The sequence below is a fragment of the Oncorhynchus mykiss genome, chromosome 14, assembly GCF_057628025.1.
Source record: "Oncorhynchus mykiss isolate SJ-2025 chromosome 14, ASM5762802v1, whole genome shotgun sequence".
Lineage (NCBI taxonomy): Eukaryota > Metazoa > Chordata > Actinopteri > Salmoniformes > Salmonidae > Oncorhynchus > Oncorhynchus mykiss.
The window spans coordinates 35,354,351-35,379,620 of NC_143035.1; the positions used below are offsets into that span (position 1 = coordinate 35,354,351).

Genomic DNA, 25,270 nt, shown 5'->3' on the forward strand with positions numbered 1-25,270 from the left:
TGCTGAAAGAGAACGCTGCCCACCAGGTGAAGCTGCCACTGTATGGAAGCCATTGAACACTGTTTTATCTTAGCGCACTATGCTTTATTACCGGTGATGGGTTCAATCAATGAATGGATGGGTTCAGGACACATCAATGTATTCTGTATCAGAAAGTAAGCTGGACATCAATGAAGTCTCGTAGATCGTAGATCATTGCACTCTTTTTTTGTTTATAAAGCCCTCCTGCATAAACTTCCGCTGTACCTTACTTCATCGTTACAGACGTACGAGATAGCAGCCCTGGTCTCAGGGATAGCTGACTCTGGAGATCCCTACGATGTCCAATGAGAGGTAAATCTGCTTTTAGTTTTGTTGCACCTTATATGTAGAATGATCTCCAAGACTCTCTATAGTTGGATGACTTGGTGCCTGTTGCACTATTCAAAAGACTGATTCAATACCTTTTTTACGGAAGAATGTGTTTGTTTTCTATGATTGTGTTTCATTTATTGATGTGAATATTGATGAGAATATTGATGTGAACATTGATGAGAATATTGATGTGAACATTGATGAGAATATTGATGTGAACATTGTTGAGAATATTGACGTGAACATTGATGAGAATATTGATGTGAATATTGTTGAGAATATTGATGTGAACATTGATGAGAATATTGATGTGAATATTGTTGAGAATATTGATGTGAACATTGTTGAGAATATTGATGTGAACATTGTTGAGAATATTGATGTGAACATTGTTGAGAATATTGATGTGAACATTGTTGAGAATATTGATGTGAACATTGTTGAGAATATTGATGTGAACATTGTTGAGAATATTGATGTGAACATTGTTGAGAATATTGATGTGAACATTGTTGAGAATATTGATGTGAACATTGTTGAGAATATTGATGTGAACATTGTTGAGAATATTGATGTGAACATTGATGAGAATATTGATGTGAATATTGTTGAGAATATTGATGTGAATATTGACGAGAATATTGATGTGAATATTGATGAGAATATTGATGTGAATATTGATTATTGATGTGAATATTGATGAGACTGCTCCTCCCAAGGTCACGGAGGCTCTTGGCACTACCAAAGCAGACTCCTGTCTCCTCATCCTCCTTGATCTATCCGCTGCCTTCGAAACCATGAACCATCAGATCCTCCTCTCCACCCTCTCAGAGCTGGCTGTCTCAGGCTCTATCAGATCCTCCTCTCCACCCTCTCAGGGCTGGCTGTCTCAGGCTCTATCAGATCCTCCTCTCCACCCTCTCAGGGCTGGCTGTCTCAGGCTCTATCAGATCCTCCTCTCCACCCTCTCAGAGCTGGCTGTCTCAGGCTCTATCAGATCCTCCTCTCCACCCTCTCAGGGCTGGCTGTCTCAGGCTCTATCAGATCCTCCTCTCCACCCTCTCAGAGCTGGCTGTCTCAGGCTCTATCAGATCCTCCTCTCCACCCTCTCAGGGCTGGCTGTCTCAGGCTCTATCAGATCCTCCTCTCCACCCTCTCAGGGATGACTGTCTCAGGCTCTATCAGATCCTCCTCTCCACCCTCTCAGGGCTGGCTGTCTCAGGCTCTATCAGATCCTCCTCTCCACCCTCTCAGGGCTGGCTGTCTCAGGCTCTATCAGATCCTCCTCTCCACCCTCTCAGGGCTGGGTATCTTAGACTCTGCACACTCCTGGATTGCATCCTACCTGGCAGGCCTCTCCTACCAGGTGACACAGAGAGGATTTTTCTGCACCAAATACTCAGGGCTCAGTTCTAGGCCCTCTTCTCTCTATACACCAAATCACTCGGCTGTCATATCCTCACATGGTCTCTCTCATCAATGCTATGCGGACGACACTCAACTACTTTTCTCCTTTCCAAATTTTGTAAGAATATTTTCTAGGTCCACTAATATAGGGCTATTAAAGGCCCAGCCCTGCAGACTGCTATATAGGTCCACTAATATAGGACTATTAAAGGCCCAGCCCTGCAGACTGCTATATAGGTCCACTAATATAGGACTATTAAAGGCCCAGCCCTGCAGACTGCTATATAGGTCCACTAATATAGGACTATTAAAGGCCCAGCCCTGCAGACTGCTATATAGGTCCACTAATATAGGACTATTAAAGGCCCAGCCCTGCAGACTGCTATATAGGTCCACTAATATAGGACTATTAAAGGCCCAGCCCTGCAGACTGCTATATAGGTCCACTAATATAGGACTATTAAATGCCCAGCCCTGCAGACTGCTATATAGGTCCACTAATATAGGACTATTAAAGGCCCAGCCCTGCAGACTGCTATATAGGTCCACTAATATAGGACTATTAAATGCCCAGCCCTGCAGACTGCTATATAGGTCCACTAATATAGGACTATTAAAGGCCCAGCCCTGCAGACTGCTATATAGGTCCACTAATATAGGACTATTAAAGGCCCAGCCCTGCAGACTGCTATATAGGTCCACTAATATAGGACTATTAAAGGCCCAGCCCTGCAGACTGCTATATAGGTCCACTAATATAGGACTATTAAAGGCCCAGCCCTGCAGACTGCTATATAGGTCCACTAATATAGGACTATTAAAGGCCCAGCCCTGCAGACTGCTATATAGGTCCACTAATATAGGACTATTAAAGGCCCAGCCCTGCAGACTGCTATATAGGTCCACTAATATAGGACTATTAAATGCCCAGCCCTGCAGACTGCTATATAGGTCCACTAATATAGGACTATTAAAGGCCCAGCCCTGCAGACTGCTATATAGGTCCACTAATATAGGACTATTAAATGCCCAGCCCTGCAGACTGCTATATAGGTCCACTAATATAGGACTATTAAAGGCCCAGCCCTGCAGACTGCTATATAGGTCCACTAATATAGGACTATTAAAGGCCCAGCCCTGCAGACTGCTATATAGGTCCACTAATATAGGACTATTAAAGGCCCAGCCCTGCAGACTGCTATATAGGTCCACTAATATAGGACTATTAAAGGCCCAGCCCTGCAGACTGCTATATAGGTCCACTAATATAGGACTATTAAAGGCCCAGCCCTGCAGACTGCTATATAGGTCCACTAATATAGGACTATTAAAGGCCCAGCCCTGCAGACTGCTATATAGGTCCACTAATATAGGACTATTAAAGGCCCAGCCCTGCAGACTGCTATATAGGTCCACTAATATAGGACTATTAAAGGCCCAGCCCTGCAGACTGCTATATAGGTCCACTAATATAGGACTATTAAAGGCCCAGCCCTGCAGACTGCTATATAGGTCCACTAATATAGGACTATTAAAGGCCCAGCCCTGCAGACTGCTATATAGGTCCACTAATATAGGACTATTAAAGGCCCAGTGACATTTAAAAAATAAAAAAAAATCATCATTTTATAGTGGGTGCTGCAGCACCGTCAGAACCCCTACTTCACGCGGCTATGCCCAGGTGGCAACACGCATCTCTGCGTGCAGATATCTCAGATATCTCAGCCCACCACCTCAAGCTCAACCTAAAAAAAACAGAGCTACTCTTCCTCCTGGGAAAGGCCTGCCAGCTCCAAGACCGTTCCATCATGATTGACTCCACGATGTCCCATTCCCAGAGTGCAACAAACTTTGGAGTGAACCTGTAAAAACACCATGTCGTTCTATGCAAACACTGAAGAAGTGACTCTCAGGTTCATGTTTCAAAACAAATGTAAAACATATTTCACCTTTATTTAACCAGGTAGGCTAGTTGAGAACACCTTTATTTAACCAGGTAGGCTAGTTGAGAACACCTTTATTTAACCAGGTAGGCTAGTTGAGAACACCTTTATTTAACCAGGTAGGCTAGTTGAGAACACCTTTATTTAACCAGGTAGGCTAGTTGAGAACACCTTTATTTAACCAGGTAGGCTAGTTGAGAACACCTTTATTTAACCAGGTAGGCTAGTTGAGAACACCTTTATTTAACCAGGTAGGCTAGTTGAGAACACCTTTATTTAACCAGGTAGGCTAGTTGAGAACACCTTTATTTAACCAGGTAGGCTAGTTGAGAACACCTTTATTTAACCAGGTAGACTAGTTGAGAACACCTTTATCTAACCAGGTAGGCTAGTTGAGAACACCTTTATTTAACCAGGTAGGCTAGTTGAGAACACCTTTATTTAACCAGGTAGGCTAGTTGAGAACACCTTTATTTAACCAGGTAGGCTAGTTGAGAACACCTTTATCTAACCAGGTAGGCTAGTTGAGAACACCTTTATCTAACCAGGTAGGCTAGTTGAGAACACCTTTATCTAACCAGGTAGGCTAGTTGAGAACACCTTTATTTAACCAGGTAGGCTAGTTGAGAACACCTTTATCTAACCAGGTAGGCTAGTTGAGAACACCTTTATCTAACCAGGTAGGCTAGTTGAGAACACCTTTATTTAACCAGGTAGACTAGTTGAGAACACCTTTATTTAACCAGGTAGGCTAGTTGAGAACACCTTTATTTAACCAGGTAGACTAGTTGAGAACACCTTTATTTAACCAGGTAGGCTAGTTGAGAACACCTTTATTTAACCAGGTAGGCTAGTTGAGAACACCTTTATTTAACCAGGTAGGCTAGTTGAGAACACCTTTATTTAACCAGGTAGGCTATTTGAGAACACCTTTATCTAACCAGGTAGGCTAGTTGAGAACACCTTTATCTAACCAGGTAGGCTAGTTGAGAACACCTTTATCTAACCAGGTAGGCTAGTTGAGAACACCTTTATTTAACCAGGTAGGCTAGTTGAGAACACCTTTATTTAACCAGGTAGGCTAGTTGAGAACACCTTTATTTAACCAGGTAGGCTAGTTGAGAACACCTTTATCTAACCAGGTAGGCTAGTTGAGAACACCTTTATTTAACCAGGTAGGCTAGTTGAGAACACCTTTATTTAACCAGGTAGGCTAGTTGAGAACACCTTTATTTAACCAGGTAGGCTAGTTGAGAACACCTTTATTTAACCAGGTAGGCTAGTTGAGAACACCTTTATTTAACCAGGTAGGCTAGTTGAGAACACCTTTATTTAACCAGGTAGGCTAGTTGAGAACACCTTTATCTAACCAGGTAGGCTAGTTGAGAACACCTTTATCTAACCAGGTAGGCTAGTTGAGAACACCTTTATTTAACCAGGTAGGCTAGTTGAGAACACCTTTATCTAACCAGGTAGGCTAGTTGAGAACACCTTTATTTAACCAGGTAGGCTAGTTGAGAACACCTTTATTTAACCAGGTAGGCTAGTTGAGAACAAGTTCTCATTTACAACTGCGACCTGGCCAAGATAAAGCAAAGCAGTTTGACACCTACAACAACACAGAATTACACATGGAGTAAAACAAACATACAGTCATTTATACAGTAGAAAAACAAGTCTATATACAAAGTGAGCAAATGAGGTGAGATAAGGGAGGTAAAGGCAATAAAAAGGCCATGGTGGCGAAGTAAATACAATATAGCAAGTAAAACACTGGAATGGTAGATGTGCAGTAGATGAATGTGCAAAGTAGAAATACTGGGGTGCAAAGGAGCAAGATAAATAAATAAATACAGTAGGGGATGAGGTAGTTGTTTGGGCTATTTACAGATGGGCTATGTACAGGTGCGGTGATCTGTGAGCTGCTCTGACAGCTGGTGCTTAAAGCTAGTGAGGGAGATAAGTATCTCCAGTTTCAGTGATTTTTGTAGTTAATTCCAGTCATTGGCAGCAGAGAACTGGAAGGAGAGGAAGCCAATGGAAGAATTGTCTTTGGGGGTGACCAGTGAGATATACCTGCTGGAGCGTGTGCTACGGGTGGGTGCTTCTATGGTGACCAGCGAGCTGAGATAAGGCGGGGCTTTACCTAGCAGGGTCTTGTAGATGGCCAAAAGCCAGTGGGTTTGGCGACGAGTATGAAGCGAGGGCCAGCCAACGAGAGCGTACAAGTCGCAGTGGTGGGTAGTATACGGGGCTTTGGTGACAAAACGGATGGCACTGTGATAGACTGCATCCAATTTGTTGAGTAGAGTTTTGGAGGCTATTTTGTAAATGACATCGCCGAAGTCGAGGATCGGTAGGATGGTCAGTTTCACGAGGGTATGTTTGGCAGCATGAGTGAAGGATGCTTTGTTGCAAAATAGGAAGCAAATTCTAGATTTAGGATTGGAGATGTTTGATGTGAGTCTGGAATCAGAGTTTGCAGTCTAACCAGACACCTAGGTATTTGTAGTTGTCCACATATTCTAAGTCCGTCCAGAGTAGTGATGCTGGACGGGTGGGCAGGTGCGGGCAGCGATCGGTTGAAGAGCATGCATTTAGTTTTACTTGTATTTAAGAGCATTTGGAGGCCACATAAGGAGAGTTGTATGGCATTGAAGCTCATCTGGAGGGTAGTTAACACTGTGTCCAAAGAAGGGCCAGAAGTATACAGAATGGTGTCGTCTGCGTAGAGGTGGATCAGAGACTCACCAGCAGCAAGACTGACTTCATTGATGTATACAGAGAAGAGAGTCGGCCCAAGAATTGAACCCTGTGGCACCCCCATAGAGACTGCCAGAGGTCCGGACAACAGGCCCTCCGATTTGACACACTGAACTCTATCTGAGAAGTAGTTGGTAAACCAGGCGAGGCAATCATTTGAAATACCAAGGCTGTTGAGTCTGCCGATAAGGATGTGGTGATTGATAGAGTCGAAAGCCTTAGCCAGGTCGATGAATACGGCTGCACAGTATTGTTTCTTATCGATGGCGGTTATGATATCGTTTAGGACCTTGAGTATGGCTGAAGAGCACCCATGACCAGCTCTGAAACGCCACAGGATGTTTTTGTGCTGGTCAAGGGCAGTCAGGTCTGTAGAGAACCATGGGCTACATCTGTTCCTGGTTCTAAATTTCTTGAAAGGGGCAATTTCTTGAAATGCCTTTCATGCATTATCATGCTCCTTGCCCATCCTCTGAAAACAGCTGAAACCCTACCTCTTAAAAAAAAAACACAGTACACCCCCCCAAAAAAATATATTATTGTGATCTACAACTTGCACTTGACTTTTTTCCCCCCTTTACTAGCTCAGACTTTGCAGATAGTTACTTTACTGAGGAAAGATGTACTTACTATGACTGTGAAATGCAGTTGTCCCACCCAGCAATCTTAAAACGACTAAAATGTTAAATGTGTATATACAGAATGTATAGCCAGCCTATTGATGTGTTTGGTGTGTATTGGTGTGTATACAGGGCTCATCTCAGCACGACTTCCTGTTAATAAAATAAAGGTTCAATAAATAAATAAAAAATGTGTGGTGGGAGTGTTAAATCAATGCAGCGAAAAACGCGCCCATTAATTTCGATCGGGGCATGATCCAGCGTGTGCCGCTCGGTAAAATGTTTAACCAATCATACCCATAATCGGAATCCATCACACTCGTTTCCTATTGGCTACATTTAGACTGACAGGGCTACACATACTCCACGACGATTGGTTGTTCACTAAACTGCTTTTGCGTTTGATTGGCGACATATTTCCTCTCGCAGTAAATTCATTGGTTCGTGCATCTAAGACTGTAAATTCTGGGTAGGTTGTCCACGTTCCACGTTTGAGACCGGTAAAAGAGCAGCCGAACACGTTTTGCGTTGCCCTGCTAGAACAATCTTTCTAGTTACCGCCTGGCAGAGCGGAGGTGATTCAGTGAAATCACACATATATATATTTTTTAATAAACCATTTTTAACAATTGCCTCCTGGTAAGTAAACCCTGTTTGAAATTATTGAATAAATATCCGCTGCAGTAATATTTGTAATCTTATTAAGGCGCTGTTTGATGCTAACTAGTAAGCTTATTAACGCTAGTTAGCATGATAAAAGCTAAGTCATTTTTAGTTGTGCTAACTAGCCAGTTAACTAACGTCACCTAGCTAGTACATACTTGTCTTAAATTATTTGATTGTGCCACGAAATTAGACTTACATCGGGTGACGTGGGTTAAATCAGTCAGTCGAGTGGACCGTCGAAATGGCCAACTAATCCGACTGGGGTGGTTGAAAGACTGGCCTTTCCCCTAGCGAGCCATGGCTGCCCAGTTAGCGATGTTTGTCTGTTCAAATGTTTATGATATCAGTTTTGACGTCGAAGATTATCAGTCGGCTGCTGTTTAGTCTGCTACGTTTCGGTAACTAAATATTTTGCTAGTTTTAAATAAACTGAGCGAAAAGGAGCCGTGGCTAACCTTGGCTAATTAGCTAGCTAGTTAGTTAGCATTGTATTTACCACACGTGTTGGTGATACAATATATCGTAGTTCGCTATTTTCAGCTGTCCGAGTTCATTTGGGTAATAAGATATAGTTGTCTGGCCATCGACATAACCGGCCAAAATCGTTACATTTCGATAACATTGTTTTTCTGTCGATGACGTGACCAGTGTTGCAGTCGGGCCTTTCTGGGCATAAAACCCTTGAAGCACAGCTTAGCTAAATAACGTTAGACAGTTTAACTGGGTGGGTCTGGGCGACTCATTTGTCTCCTGTAATTAATTTCATACTACTATAAACTGAAACCTATTATTGGTTGAATTGACTAGATGTCTAGCGAGCTAGTCATCCAATAGATTAGATTGAATGCAAATGATGCTCTTGCACAGCCTCCTGTAACGTTTGTGCTAATGTTAACGTTTCTTGTCGCCACGATTGGCTAAATAAATAGCTGGGTGATGTGGCTTGCCGGGTTTGTCAGACAGAACAGACACGGATGGTGACTGGTACAGATCAGACTCCATTATCCACACCATGACAACCACACCTTGTTTCAGTTCTCTTCAGCTGACCAAAGAAATGGTGATGGAGAAACCAAGTGCCCAGCTCGTGGGGCGGGAGTTTGTCCGACAGTACTACACACTACTCAACCAGGCACCCGACTACCTGCACAGGTAAAGCTAATACAGTACTACACAATACTCAACCAGGCACCTGACTACCTGCGCAGGTAAAGCCAATACAGTACTACACACTACTCAACCAGTCACCCGACTACCTGCACAGGTAAAGCCAGTACAGTACTAGAAAATTGTTCCCAAACAGTATCTGTTCCATTGTGATCTGCTTTAATATATTAATGGGTTATCTATCCCTCTACTACAAAGATGAGAAATAACTGATTTTAAATGTTTTTTGTTTTAGGTTTTATGGGAAAAATTCCTCCTATGTACATGGAGGTCTGGACAACAATGGCAAACCGGTTGAATCAGTCTATGGACAGTCGGTGAGTACTGCAATACAATATCCCCAAATTATATTTGCATCACTTCGTGAAGCAGTATTATATGTTTCCTTTGTAAAATATCCAACGCGACACATCCACACATGATTTTATGGCAAAGATCTATCAGTATGTTCATATTAAAGATGGGTAATATAATGTCAGTTAGGTTTTCTGATACAAGTCTAACACATTTTAAGTTTGAGATTCTCATCAAGGTCTTTATTTCCGTATAAAGGAGATCCATAAAAAAGTGTTGGCGCTGAACTTTCGTGACTGCCACACCAAGATCAGACATGTGGACGCCCATGCGACCTTGAACGAGGGCGTCGTGGTGCAAGTGATGGGGGAGCTGTCCAACGACATGCAGCCCATGCGCAAATTCATGCAGACATTCGTGCTGGCCCCTGAGGTAGGTCCTTCAACTGTATAGAGGAACATTGGAAATTTGTCCTTGAAACGTTTTTCATTTATGTATTGGTGTCCAGTTCAGTTAAAGGATTAATTGTTTTAAACTCAATGACCTTGGTGTTTCAGGGCACTGTAACAAACAAGTTCTACGTTCACAACGATGTGTTCCGTTACCAAGACGAAGTGTTTGGGGATTCTGACTCAGAACCCCCTGAAGGTGAGCCAGTTAAAGATTAGGAAGCTTCTTTACATTTGGCTTGTTTTGGTTTCTTATGTAATTTGTGTCTCGTGACTAATACATAATGGTTAGAGGTGTTGCTCTTATTGAACTCCATTGCGGTGCTTTGTACCTCTGGGTCAACGCTACTATTATGAATAATATGCCTTCACCGTTTAGGTATATAGAAGCATCTGCTAAATGACTAAAAGGTAACAGGTATTTAATTTCGCTCTAAAACTTCTGTAATTGGCACTCGGTCATGTTCTTGGTGTTTCAGAGTCTGATGAGGATGTGGAGGAGATGGAGGAGAGAGTACCATCACCTGAGGTGGCCCAGGAAGAGGCTGCAGCCTTCTACAAACAGACACCTTGGTAAGGAAACGTATCTATCTTAGTCTTGACTGCATCAGCAATCCTATTCCACTTTTCATCCTCAATGTTAAGTCTGTAATACTATAACATGAATGGTGGCAAACATGCCTTTTATCAGAGAGAGGTGTCCACCCATGGTGCTCAATATATATATATATATATATATATTTTATTTATTTATTTATTTATTTATTTATTTATTTTAGATGATCGTAATTAATCTTAACAGAATGTAAAGGGTAGAACTATGTTCTTATACCATCATGACAGGTTTTTATTGAAAAGCAAAACATTGACCGTTGAATCTTCATCCCAGCTATATATCATAAACAAACATTTAACCTAGAAGGAACAAGTCACCTAGACAGTACTACACCATAACTCCAAATATATTATTTGTCCTGTAGGCTATTTGTATAAACATTTTAAATTAATAAATAACAAAACTGCGTGGGTTTTCAAGTACACTCTAGGTCTAATTTAATTTAGCCTTGACATTTCATTTTTTAAATAAATAACCACATCTGGCTGTCTGCGAACGCTAGAGCAGGCTGGTCATGGCTAGAATGGATCCAGCTTGTCGAATTAACATCAGATTTGACTTTTCGTATCAGGTTAGGAGTATTTACAGAGCATGTTTGGAGAATTAGGAATAGGGTTAGCTAAAATGAAACTTTTTTTTTTTAACGTTCATTTGACAATCTATATCCCTTCTAGCTATGACCCGGGCTGGTCCGCCCCATTCCCGTTGCAATTCAGCACCACAGCAAATGAAAGGGAACACTAGACAGCCACAAAATTTAAGAAGTTCTTACACTGATGTTGTCCAATCAAATTTGGACAACCGTGTTATAGGTTTACATTTCTACTGGAGGATGTTAATAAATGTTATGCTTATTGTAATTTGAACTATTGTGAGGTCATGTGATTACACGTGACCTATTGACGACAGTTTCGTACTATGGGCAGTTGGCTGCTGAATACGCTCAACTGAAATGCACCGATTGCACATCATCTTGTCTATCAATCCATTCCAAATCTTTATAGACTGCTATACATGAAACGGGCAGCACATGTTGATCTTGCCTAGGGGAGCAGAACTTCTACAACTGTCCTGACCAACACAATTTGTCTCTAATTTGCGACTGTCCTTGGCCTGCTCAGTGAGCCGCTGCTGTTGGGAAATCAAAACTGTCCCACTCCTTTATTAAAGCAGCATACGATATCCATCAGCCTCGTTACTTTGTTCTCAGGAAGGCGCAATCTAGGGGCCTCCTGAGTGGCGCGGTGGTCTAAGGTAGTGCTAGCTGTGTCACTAGATATTCTGGGTTTGAGTCCAGGTTCTGTTGCATTCGGCCTCAACCGGAAGACCTGTGGCCCAGCGTCGTCCGGGTTAGGGGAGGGTTTGGCCCAGCGTCGTCCGGGTTAGGGGAGGGTTTGGCCCAGCGTCGTCCGGGTTAGGGGAGGGTTTGGCCCAGCGTCGTCCGGGTTAGGGGAGGGTTTGGCCCAGCGTCGTCCGGGTTAGGGGAGGGTTTGGCCCAGCGTCGTCCGGGTTAGGGGAGGGTTTGGCCCAGCGTCGTCCGGGTTAGGGGAGGGTTTGGCCCAGCGTCGTCCGGGTTAGGGGAGGGTTTGGCCCAGCGCCGTCCGGGTTAGGGGAGGGTTTGGCCCAGCGCCGTCCGGGTTAGGGGAGGGTTTGGCCCAGCGCCGTCCGGGTTAGGGGAGGGTTTGGCCCAGTGCCGTCCGGGTTAGGGGAGGGTTTGGCCCAGTGCCCTCCGGGTTAGGGGAGTGTTTGGCCCAGTGTTGTCCGGGTTGGGGGAGGGTTTACTTAAAGAATAAACGTTTTGTTTTCGAAATGATAGTTTCTGGGTTTGACCATATTAAGCTCGTATTTCTGTGTTTATTATAATTAAGTTTAAGAGCAGTTTGACATCAGTGGTAGGCAGCAGCAGGCTTAAGCATTCATTCAAACAGCACTTTACTGCGTTTGCCAGCAGCTCTTAGCAATGCTTGAAACACAGCGCTGTTTATGACTTCAAGCCTATCACCTCCGGAGATTAGGCTGGCAATACTCTAGTGCCTATAAGAACATCCAATAGTCAAGGGTATATGAAATACAAATGGTATAGAGATATAGTCCTATAATAACTACAACCTGAAACCTCTTAGCTGGAGGACTCATGTTAAAAGGAACCACCAGCTTTCATATGTTCTGAGCAAGGAACTTAAATGTTAGCTTTTTTACATGGTACATATTGCACTTTTACTGGAAACATTATTTTGCACTGCGCCCCCCCCCAGACAATTTAGATGTCACATTTCATTTATTGGCTTTTCTGTGATGCGAAATAGTGGTGGTTTACCCAATAAATTACTTGCAACTTATTTAGTGCCACTTCATTCTAGTCTATGCTTGGGTTAATATTAGACGTGTGTGTCTGGGTTATATCAGCACCGAGGCCAAGAGACCAGAGGAAGAGGTGGCTTTAACCCCAGAGCCTGAGGCAGAACCTGAGGCGGAGGCGGAGCCAGAGGCGGAGCAAAACGTGGTGGATGGAAAACGGGACCTGGAGCCAGGGGACCTGGAGCCAGAGACCCTGCAGCAGCAGGAACACGCCACAGAGGAGCAGGGAGAGCAGTGTCCAGTCTCCTCGCCCCTCCCCTCTGCCACTGCTGACCCTGCCCCCGCACCCGCTGAAGATAACCGGGTAGGTCTCAACCCTTCTGTTGGCTACGCTGTGGTCATGTCAACATGGTGGTTGTGATTCCTTCTTTGTGTGACCTGGCTGTCTATTCCTCTCTGGATGCTGTGTTTTGGCTGGTTATCCACTGTAGAGGTCACTAGGCAATATGTGACTTGTCTACACCTCTGATTATTCCAGTTTGGTTTAAGAACCATTTTGGTTGCATCAGCTTTGATTAGCTAATTTTCTAGATTAACTACTAGCTAATTTTCTAGATGAACTACTAGCTAATTTTCTAGATTAACTACTAGCTAATTTTCTAGATTAACTACTAGCTAATTTTCTAGATTAACTACTATTGCTGAGAAATTCCTTCCTTTGACCCTTGATGTTTGGGTGGCAGGGTAGCCTAGTCACATGTAAATGCGCTAGTAACCGGAAGGTTGCAAGTTCAAACCCCCGAGCTGACAAGGTACAAATCTGTCGTTCTTCCCCTGAACAGGCAGTTGTCCCACTGTTCCTAGGCCGTCATTGAAAATAAGAATTTGTTCTTAACTGACTTGCCTAGTAAAATAAAGGTAAAATAAAAAGGTAGCTTCTAGTGGTTTCCCTGTACAGCTACCAGACCTCATTCAGCTTGATTTAATAACGTCTGTTTGGTCTCTCCTCAAGCCTTTCTCCTGGGCGTCTGTCACCAGTAAGAACCTTCCCCCTAGCGGCGTTGTCCCCGTCTCTGGCATCCCCCCTCACGTCGTCAAAGTTCCCTCAGCACCGGTATGTTAACATACAATGTTATTTTCTCTGTGTAAAAAAAAAAAACAGTCCTCCTGTAGCAGACATGATGTATTAAATACCAGCAGAAGAAACAACCACACATTCTATATTGGTTACTAAGGCGATTAAAAATCACCTATTACACATCTTGTATGTATCCAACCAGTTGAAAGACCACATGCACTATATTTATGATTAGGTATAATTAACATTTACGTGTGACTTTTTTTAAAGTCAATGTTCCTCTTAAAAAGGACAACGAACACAATCAACTAGTGATTTAGCTTGGAGCCTTGTTGTCTTGGTCTTCTAGCCTGGTTTCTCAGGGTCTTGTCTTGGTGCTTTAGCCCAGGGTGGAGGTGAAAACAGAAGCCGCAGCACAGAGAACACAACCGAGAGGAGACCAGAGACCACGGGAAGCAAGACCCGGCCCCCCACCAGTCAGAGGACCCCGACCTGGAGGTATGATCCACCGGATAACATCTCGCCCCCAACACACGGTACCATCCACCAGGAAGCTGGATCATCTTCAGGATGTAGAAAATGTATCGAAATGAAGTGCAACTGTGATGTACTACCTTACCTCTCGTCCAATAAGAACACAGATTTGTTTTCCGTTGTAAAAAAAAATATATATATTTGCTACAGTATGCTGTCTACGTTGGATGTAACCCTGTCTGTTAGTCTGAACTCTGAATGGGAATCTGTCTGTCTGTCTGTTAGTGTGTGTGTGTGTAGTGCTTATTCTTTGAAGAAACATCAGGCGTGTATGCGTGACCTAAAGTGATCTCCTCTCATGCCTCTGTCGGTTCTCTGCTCTTGGTCTGCAGTGCGGGAAGGAGAGCAGGGAGAGTCGTCGGAGGTTGGCCGTGTGGTGCGGTATCCAGACGCTCACCAGCTCTTTGTAGGAAACGTTCCTCATGATGTGGACAAGGCAGAGCTCAAGGAGTTTTTCCAACGTAATGTCCCTCTTTTTATTTTTAATGGTCTGCAAAAAAGCTTTTGAATTAATGGCTTTGTATGGTTTCAACTGGCAAATAATTGATTTAAATAGGGACAGCACATGGTAATCAGTCCTGGGGTGTAGTAGTACCACATTTTAGATGGATAGTCTTAATTGATCATAGTCCACAAATGACCTGTAAAACAGTTAGACATAATTTATTAGAATCATTGATCTTTCTAATTTTAAATGATCTGCGTCTCTGCAACAGAACACAGAATGCTTTGCAGCAACTGATGGAGGTAATTGATTGGTTGAAAGTGTTGTGTCATTTGAATATGATCTGGTTCCCCCTACAGAGTATGGTACTGTGCTTGAGCTACGGATCAACAGCGGAGGAAAGCTTCCTAACTTTGGGTTTGTGGTGTTTGACGATTCGGAACCTGTACAGAAAATCCTAAGCAACCGGGTACTAATTATTTTTACATTATGTTAAGCCTGAGTGTTTTAATTACCAACATGCTGTTTTGATGAACTCTGCTCCATTTTGTCAAGCCTTCGGCTCCATTTTGTCAAGCCTTCGGCTCCATTTTGTCAAGCCTTCGGCTCCACTTTGTCAAGCCTTCGGCTCCACTTTGTCAAGCCTTCGGCTCCATTTCAATGATGATTGAAAGGTGCTTCACATTCCCATGTCTGTTTTGGAAGCAGTACATGTCATTCAAAAAATTCTTAATGCATGTACAGACGATCCTTTCTAAAAGCCCACTCTGATCTTTACAGTTTTTGATCATTTAAATTAGTTAATATACTAACAGTCCTCTTTCATTTGTAGCCCATTAAGTTCAGAGGCGATGTCCGACTGAACGTGGAGGAAAAGAAGACGCGCTCCGCCCGGGAAGGGGATCGGCGAGACATCCGCCCCAGAGGTCCAGGTGGCCCCGGAGGGCCCCGAGAGAGGATAGGAGGGCCCAGGGGCCCCCCCACCAGGGGTGGCATGGCACAGAAACCCAGCTTTGGCTCTGGACGAGGTACTGGACCCAGTGAAGGAGGTCGCTACATGGGACCTCGTCAGTGAATGTCACTCTGAAGTTGGTCTGATGTCCTACCATGCCAGTTACTACTACTACTACTGCTGATGTCAGTTGCCCCAACTCTTCGAGTATTATAAAACAAAGATGGCTTCTACATCCCTCCCTCCCTTCGCGTTTTGTTTTGTTCCTTGGGATTCTGGAATGTGATCCATCTCTCCTTTTCTCCTGACTTTGACATGATCTGGGCTTTTCTCCTCATCTTTTACATCATCCTGAACTTGAATTTGTTTTGAAAGTTAAAAAAAAAAGAATAATTTAAAAAGGGTCTTAAACTAACTAGTTGAATTGGAACAGCCCAGTTTGGTTTTGGCGTTCTCTCCCTGTTTCTTAAAGGAACGTGTATGTACTGCTTGGGCAGTCCTGTGTATTGCTACCATTGTCTTTTCAGGTCAAATGCAAGTAATGGTTTTATTTTAAATTGTGAAGTTGAATCATGGTTGTAAATGGTTATTATCGAGCATGTAACAAATCCGGTCTGCCTTTCACTACTGATGCACTTCATCATGACAAATCAGCTGATGAGAGAACTGAATAAACATGTTTTACTGTTTTAAACCTGACTTCTGTAGTCTATACATCGAGTTCATCTTTATGGGCTGGTTTCCTGGACACACATTAGTCCTACTTCTGGACTATAAAGCATGTCTGGAGATGTCCAATGAGCTTGCTTTTTAGTGCAAGATGAGGCTTAATTTGTGTCCAGGAAATCAGCCCTTGTTCATTATGAGGAAAGGAACTGTGGCCGCCCTAAGGAAACCTGGCAACGAACCGTGAAAGAGATGCCTCCCCCCCCCCCCCCCCCCCCCCCAAAAAAAAAGACAGAAGATCAGAAGCAGTGGCACTCCTGTAGTCGATGCCTTATGTTCCGCACAGGAACCAAGAGGATTAAGGAAGTCATTATTTTATCACCGAGCAAATGTGTTGCTAAGATGTACGTCTGTTTTTCCGTCTCATTTACAAGAAGTAGTTTTCCTTCTCTTGTAGGGTCAACACAGTGTTTCCTACATCGGATGGAAATCAATGCTAACCATTTTAACAGCATGTTCATGTAAACTAGAGATCACGTGGACTAGTTTAAGAACGGCACCAAACGGAAGAGGAAATTGCCGACTGCAATGGACGACAGGCGGCTCTGGAGGACTTCATCAAAACAGATGCTTTGGTACAGTACACAATAGCCATGGCATGGGTCAAATCAGTATTATATATATATATAACATATTATAGTGCTATTCAGGAGCATCTGTATCTATCATAGGGTTTCAAAGGGCACACCATTGTCAGGCCAACACCCTCTTTGGGATTACCTTGACTGTAATTGAATAGGTCAACCTACACTATATATATATATATATATATATATATACACACACACACAAGTATATATACACACACAAGTATGTGGACACCCCTTCAAATTAGTGGATTTAGCTATTTCAGCCACACCCATTGCAGACCAGTGTATAAAATTGAGCACACAGCCATGCAATCTCCATAGGCCAACATTGGCAGTAGAATGGCCCGTACTGAAGAGCTCTGTGACTTTCAAAGTGGCACCGTCATAGGATGCTATCTTTCCAACAAGTCAGTTTGTCAAATTTCTGCCCTGCTAGAGCTGCCCCGGTCAACTGTAAGTGCTTTTATTTTGGAGTGGAAACGTCTAGGAGCATCAAAGCCTAAGTGGTAGGTCACAAGGTCACATGTCTGTCCTCGGTTACAACACTCACTACCGAGTTCCAAACTGCCTCTGGGTGCAACGTCAGCACAATAACTGTTGCTTTGTTGAGTTTGGAAGAATTTTACTGGCCTGCACAGAGCCCTGTCCTCAACCCCATCAAACACCTTTGGGATGATTTTTTAAAATCCTTTATTTAACTAGGCAAGTCAGTTAAGAACAAATTCTTATTTAAAATGATGCCCTATGAACTTTTGTTATTGACCAAATACTTATTTTCCACCATAATTTGCAAATAAATCCTACAAAGTGATTTTCTGGATTTTTTTTTTCTTCTCATTTTGTCTGTCATAGTTGAAGTGTACCTATGATGAAAATTACAGGCCTCTCTCATCTTTTTAAGTGGGAGAACTTGCACAATTGGTGGCTGACTAAATACTTTTTTGCCCCACTGTATAAGCCGCGTACAAACTGCTGATGCGCACCTTTAGAAGACAAATAAAGCCATTTAATATACACTATCACAATAACTATTCTAAAGAAACATGATATGAAGAAAATGTATTTCAAAAGAACAGAATATGAGCTGGCCCACTGTATGTTATCTGGCTTTGCACCATGCCGTAGGGTTGTTCATTTAGCAGACAAGACGTGCTTAAATCCTGTGCCATTATTTTATATTATGATTGTATAGTAAGAAGAATATAATCAATATATTTAGGGTTTAGGGTTGAAACAGGGTGGTACTACCTGAACTTAGGTTGAAACAGGGTGGTACTACCTGAACTTAGGTTGAAACAGGGTGGTACTACCTGAACTTAGGTTGAAACAGGGTGGTACTACCTGAACTTAGGTTGAAACAGGGTGGCTACAGTGTGCTCTAATGAATACACCCCCAGCAAAGGGTCCTGAAGATTTCCTCACTAACAAGGACAAGGTCTTCCAGCAGGTGGCCAGATACTGTGTTCATTAGTATTCATGATGTGGAGGAGGATGCAACGTAACCTCTCAGGGTGTATCGGTCGTATCCTATTTGGCACCCCCACCCTGTGACCCACATGGGCTGAGAATATCCTGCTACAGCTGGCAACAACCCTCTGAGCATAAGGCCCTCCAGCTGGACAAACCCTTCCCAAAATGGCATCTTATTCCCTACATAGTGCACTACTTTTTGACCAGGGTCTATGGGAATAGGACGCCATTTGGGTCACACACACACACACACACACACACACACACACACACACACACACACACACACACACACACACACACACAGGAATGCAGTCAAGCAAACACAAACACGTTGGAGGCAATCAAGACTCTCATTAATACTGTTTGAATCTATTAGCATTCACATCCTGGCGTGGGAAGAAGTGTAAAAGGCTTCATTATCATGGGGCGAAATCACAAAGGTTTAGTCATCACCATCAACACAACTAAAACAGATTACTTATTTTAGGGAGCATTTGCAGGGTCACAAAAAACATGCTAATGCTCTGATTTCAAACACTGTGAAACAAATGTCTGTCAAAGCCTTCATGTTTCACTGGCTTTTCAGGCCCCGGGGTGGTTTTCAGTGTCAGCTGTAATGTCATTCCAATGAGTCCCCCTGTAGTATACTGTTTCTGCAACGGGGTGGTCTGGGAGAGGGGGTGGGGGATGGGCAGTGAGTTGTTACCCACTCACTTGAACAAGGGCAGAGGAGTCAGAGCTATGACAATGTCCCAAAAGACACATTATTCCCTATATAGTGCACTACTATTTCCCATAGCCCTATGGGGTAAGTAGTGCACTTGATAGGAAATAGGCTGCCATTTAGGGCGTATGATTGAGCCCAGTCCTTTAATGGGTCATCATCATCCAACAGCTAAAAATATCACATTACAGTGGAGGAAGTTCAGGCATTTAGAATCAAATGTGAAGTGGAGCGTTATCGTGAAGTGACGACATGACGTGCCCATGTACCTTCAAAATTATTCGGCAATAATTATTTATTGAAAAATATTGTTTCCATCATGTCGCAATAAAGAAGGCTCGACCAAAAGAAAAATCCACCCCTGTCGAACAGATAAAAATGCATCCTATATCTGACGTTTCCATTACACATATCGCAAGATTTTTTTTGTTGCGACATCGCTTTTGTAAAAAAAAAAAAAAAACCTTGGTTAATGGAAACCTGCGCTTGTGTGTTTAGGAGAAGGAAGTTCAGTCAGTCACCGTGTGTGGTGAGATTTTGTTTTACATCATAACTTAATATGTTTATTGGAGGTAGGTAGATTAGAGAGAGCTCGTTTATGTCCCAAATGGAAAGCTGTGCGTGATGACGCATAAACAATAATTTTGCGGTTAAATTACATTTTACTGATTTAAAAATACAATTTAATGGCTTTTTCAATTCTACTGATGGTTTTGTCACAAAAACGGTTGTGTTATTTAGAAAACGTGCCCACTCTGGTATTGCTATGTGCGCTCTAACCAACAGCTCGCAGACACAGTGCGGGTTAACTACCTGCATTATGGCATTATGACATTATAATGGGTAAGAGCGATATGTGTTTTATTTGTCAAATGGCAGCCAAGCGTCATCATGTCACCAGAATATGATATTTAAGCATCATCATGTCACCAGAAAAAAATATATATATTTTTGATGAGCATCAAGCTCATAGTGTGCACATTCACCACCCTGTGAAGTTCATAATCATTTATTTAATCTGTAGCATAATAAACTGCATGGTTTCCCGATTAATATTGTGAGGACCACACAACACAACATTGCGTGACTCCAAGTTTACTTCAATATGATGTTTATTATATAAATATTTGGAGATAAAGGCGTTTCCAACGCATTTTTTTCGCACAATTAATTTTATCTACACAAAAATATGTGAAAAAATGATGAACAAATTGACTGTCGGCAGTTATAAAATTGTACTGGCATATCCTGTTTCCGTTAGCCATGTCGTGACGTTTTTCATGCATCAGATAATTCACCCACATGAAACGGTTGGATGGAAACATGTTTATAGAGGCCATATTAAGGCAGACAGCCCATTTATGATATTTTTTCCTCACATGGGTCTTTTGACCCATCACATCAAATCTTTTCACACCAGATCTTTTTCAGAGCTGATCTGATTAGTCAAAATACCAATTAGTGAAAAAAGTATATCAAAATTGGGCGGGCTGTCTAAATGCATCCAAAGTGCTTCTTATTGGATTGCTAGGCACATCACCATCAGACCCTTTGCATTCATTGGGCTATAAGAGGGAAACTGACATCCTTCACATTGTATTTTGGTATTTTATTTGGATCCCATTTTTGGTATGTAGTATTTTATTAGGATCCCCATTAGCTGTTGTAAAAGCAGAAGCTACTCTTCCTGGGGTCCACACAAAACATGAAACATAATACAGAATCATGCGTATAATATAGATAGATGCTGTTCACTTGAAACCTATAGGGAGGCTTTGCACTAATGAGCTTTGTGTTTACATGATTTTCAATTACGATGTATAATATTTAATTTCACAGAAATATCTACTCTCTAAACCTGTAAAAAAAAGACCTAAACAGATCAGTGTTTAATCAATGCATTTTGAATAATGTCTGTGTTCATATAGCATACTGTCTGTGTTCATATAGCATACTGTCTGTGTTCATATAGCATACTGTCTGTGTTCAGAATGCATACTGTCTGTGTTCATATAGCATATTGTCTGTGTTCAGAATGCATACTGTCTGTGTTCATATAGCATATTGTCTGTGTTCAGAATGCATACTGTCTGTGTTCAGAATGCATACTGTCTGTGTTCAGAATGCATACTGTCTGTGTTCAGAATGCATACTGTCTGTGTTCAGAATGCATACTGTCTGTGTTCAGAATGCATACTGTCTGTGTTCAGAATGCATACTGTCTGTGTTCAGAATGCATACTGTCTGTGTTCAGAATGCATACTGTCTGTGTTCATATAGCATACTGTCTGTGTTCAGATAGCATACTGTCTGTGTTCAGAATGCATACTGTCTGTGTTCATATAGCATACTGTCTGTGTTCAGAATGCATACTGTCTGTGTTCATATAGCATACTGTCTGTGTTCATATAGCATACTGTCTGTGTTCATATAGCATACTGTCTGTGTTCAGAATGCATACTGTCTGTGTTCATATAGCATACTGTCTGTGTTCAGAATGCATACTGTCTGTGTTCATATAGCATACTGTCTGTGTTCAGAATGCATACTGTCTGTGGTCAGAATGCATACTGTCTGTGTTCAGAATGCATACTGTCTGTGTTCAGAATGCATACTGTCTGTGTTCAGAATGCATACTGTCTGTGGTCAGAATGCATACTGTCTGTGTTCAGAATGCATACTGTCTGTGGTCAGAATGCATACTGTCTGTGTTCAGAATGCATACTGTCTGTGTTCAGAATGCATACTGTCTGTGTTCAGAATGCATACTGTCTGTGTTTCCTATAGCATACTGTCTGTGTTCAGAATGCATACTGTCTGTGTTCAGAATGCATACTGTCTGTGTTCAGAATGCATACTGTCTGTGTTCAGAATGCATACTGTCTGTGGTCAGAATGCATACTGTCTGTGTTCAGAATGCATACTGTCTGTGTTCAGAATGCATACTGTCTGTGTTCAGAATGCATACTGTCTGTGGTCAGAATGCATACTGTCTGTGTTCAGAATGCATACTGTCTGTGTTCAGAATGCATACTGTCTGTGGTCAGAATGCATACTGTCTGTGTTCAGAATGCATACTGTCTGTGTTCAGAATGCATACTGTCTGTGTTTCCTATAGCATACTGTCTGTGGTCATATAGCATACTGTCTGTGTTCAGAATGCATACTGTCTGTGTTCAGAATGCATACTGTCTGTGTTCAGAATGCATACTGTCTGTGTTCAGAATGCATACTGTCTGTGTTCAGAATGCATACTGTCTGTGGTCATATAGCATACTGTCTGTGTTCAGAATGCATACTGTCTGTGTTCAGAATGCATACTGTCTGTGTTCAGAATGCATACTGTCTGTGTTCAGAATGCATACTGTCTGTGGTCATATAGCATACTGTCTGTGTTCATATAGCATACTGTCTGTGTTCAGAATGCATACTGTCTGTGTTCAGAATGCATACTGTCTGTGTTCATATAGCATACTGTCTGTGTTCATATAGCATACTGTCTGTGTTCAGAATGCATACTGTCTGTGTTCAGAATGCATACTGTCTGTGTTCAGAATGCATACTGTCTGTGTTTCCTATAGCATACTGTCTGTGGTCATATAGCATACTGTCTGTGTTCAGAATGCATACTGTCTGTGTTCAGAATGCATACTGTCTGTGTTCAGAATGCATACTGTCTGTGTTCATATAGCATACTGTCTGTGTTCAGAATGCATACTGTCTGTGTTCAGAATGCATACTGTCTGTGTTCAGAATGCATACTGTCTGTGTTCAGAATGCATACTGTCTGTGTTTCCTATAGCATACTGTCTGTGTTCAGAATGCATACTGTCTGTGTTTCCTATAGCATACTGTCTGTGTTCAGAATGCATACTGTCTGTGTTCAGAATGCATACTGTCTGTGTTCAGAATGCATACTGTCTGTGTTCAGAATGCATACTGTCTGTGTTCAGAATGCATACTGTCTGTGTTCAGAATGCATACTGTCTGTGTTCAGAATGCATACTGTCTGTGTTCAGAATGCATACTGTCTGTGTTCAGAATGCATACTGTCTGTGTTCAGAATGCATACTGTCTGTGTTCATATAGCATACTGTCTGTGTTCAGAATGCATACTGTCTGTGTTCAGAATGCATACTGTCTGTGTTCAGAATGCATACTGTCTGTGTTCAGAATGCATACTGTCTGTGTTCAGAATGCATACTGTCTGTGTTCAGAATGCATACTGTCTGTGTTCAGAATGCATACTCTCTGTGTTTCCTATAGCATACTGTCTGTGGTCATATAGCATACTGTCTGTGTTCAGAATGCATACTGTCTGTGTTCAGAATGCATACTGTCTGTGTTCAGAATGCATACTGTCTGTGGTCATATAGCATACTGTCTGTGTTCAGAATGTATACTGTCTGTGTTCAGAATGCATACTGTCTGTGTTCAGAATGCATACTGTCTGTGTTCAGAATGCATACTGTCTGTGTTCAGAATGCATACTGTCTGTGTTCAGAATGCATACTGTCTGTGTTCAGAATGCATACTGTCTGTGGTCATATAGCATACTGTCTGTGTTCAGAATGCATACTGTCTGTGTTCATATAGCATACTGTCTGTGTTCAGAATGCATACTGTCTGTGTTCAGAATGCATACTGTCTGTGTTCAGAATGCATACTGTCTGTGTTCATATAGCATACTGTCTGTGTTCATATAGCATACTGTCTGTGTTCATATAGCATACTGTCTGTGTTCAGAATGCATACTGTCTGTGTTCAGAATGCATACTGTCTGTGTTCAGAATGCATACTGTCTGTGTTCAGAATGCATACTGTCTGTGTTCAGAATGCATACTGTCTGTGTTCAGAATGCATACTGTCTGTGTTCAGAATGCATACTGTCTGTGTTCAGAATGCATACTGTCTGTGTTCAGAATGCATACTGTCTGTGTTCAGAATGCATACTGTCTGTGTTCAGAATGCATACTGTCTGTGTTCAGAATGCATACTGTCTGTGTTCAGAATGCATACTGCCTGTGTTCAGAATGCATACTGTCTGTGTTCAGAATGCATACTGTCTGTGTTCAGAATGCATACTGTCTGTGTTCAGAATGCATACTGTCTGTGTTCAGAATGCATACTGTCTGTGTTCATATAGCATATTGTCTGTGTTCAGAATGCATACTGTCTGTGGTCATATAGCATACTGTCTGTGTTCAGAATGCATACTGTCTGTGTTCAGAATGCATACTGTCTGTGTTCAGAATGCATACTGTCTGTGTTCAGAATGCATACTGTCTGTGTTCAGAATGCATACTGTCTGTGTTCAGAATGCATACTGTCTGTGGTCATATAGCATACTGTCTGTGTTCAGAATGCATACTGTCTGTGTTCATATAGCATACTGTCTGTGTTCAGAATGCATACTGTCTGTGTTCAGAATGCATACTGTCTGTGTTCAGAATGCATACTGTCTGTGTTCATATAGCATACTGTCTGTGTTCATATAGCATACTGTCTGTGTTCATATAGCATACTGTCTGTGTTCAGAATGCATACTGTCTGTGTTCAGAATGCATACTGTCTGTGTTCAGAATGCATACTGTCTGTGTTCAGAATGCATACTGTCTGTGTTCAGAATGCATACTGTCTGTGTTCAGAATGCATACTGTCTGTGTTCAGAATGCATACTGTCTGTGTTCAGAATGCATACTGTCTGTGTTCAGAATGCATACTGTCTGTGTTCAGAATGCATACTGTCTGTGTTCAGAATGCATACTGTCTGTGTTCAGAATGCATACTGTCTGTGTTCAGAATGCATACTGTCTGTGTTCAGAATGCATACTGCCTGTGTTCAGAATGCATACTGTCTGTGTTCAGAATGCATACTGTCTGTGTTCAGAATGCATACTGTCTGTGTTCAGAATGCATACTGTCTGTGTTCAGAATGCATACTGTCTGTGTTCATATAGCATATTGTCTGTGTTCAGAATGCATACTGTCTGTGGTCATATAGCATACTGTCTGTGTTCAGAATGCATACTGTCCGTGTTCAGAATGCATACTGTCTGTGTTCAGAATGCATACTGTCTGTGTTCAGAATGCATACTGTCTGTGTTCAGAATGCATACTGTCTGTGTTCAGAATGCATACTGTCTGTGTTCAGAATGCATACTGTCTGTG

At 42.2% G+C, this 25,270-nt stretch overlaps 1 protein-coding gene across 2 annotated transcripts; it reads left to right on the top strand.

Annotated features, from left to right (window-relative positions):
* Nucleotides 1–7,500: 7,500 nt before the first annotated feature.
* Nucleotides 7,501–16,280, top strand: LOC110489214 (G3BP stress granule assembly factor 1). 2 transcript variants are annotated; one of them, XM_021561843.3, is made up of 12 exons: nt 7,501–7,726; nt 8,789–8,905; nt 9,156–9,237; nt 9,473–9,646; nt 9,772–9,862; nt 10,143–10,236; nt 12,686–12,941; nt 13,590–13,691; nt 14,039–14,153; nt 14,522–14,650; nt 14,994–15,103; nt 15,467–16,280. In XM_021561843.3, exons 2-12 carry the CDS (start codon nt 8,811–8,813, stop codon nt 15,707–15,709), a joined length of 1,491 nt encoding a protein of 496 aa, XP_021417518.3. In that variant the 5' UTR covers nt 7,501–7,726; nt 8,789–8,810; the 3' UTR covers nt 15,710–16,280. The 2 variants fall into 2 exon arrangements, with proteins under 2 accessions (XP_021417518.3, XP_090054961.1); XM_090198835.1 differs by having other exon boundaries at nt 7,618–7,726; nt 8,789–9,017.
* Nucleotides 16,281–25,270: the final 8,990 nt, after the last annotated feature.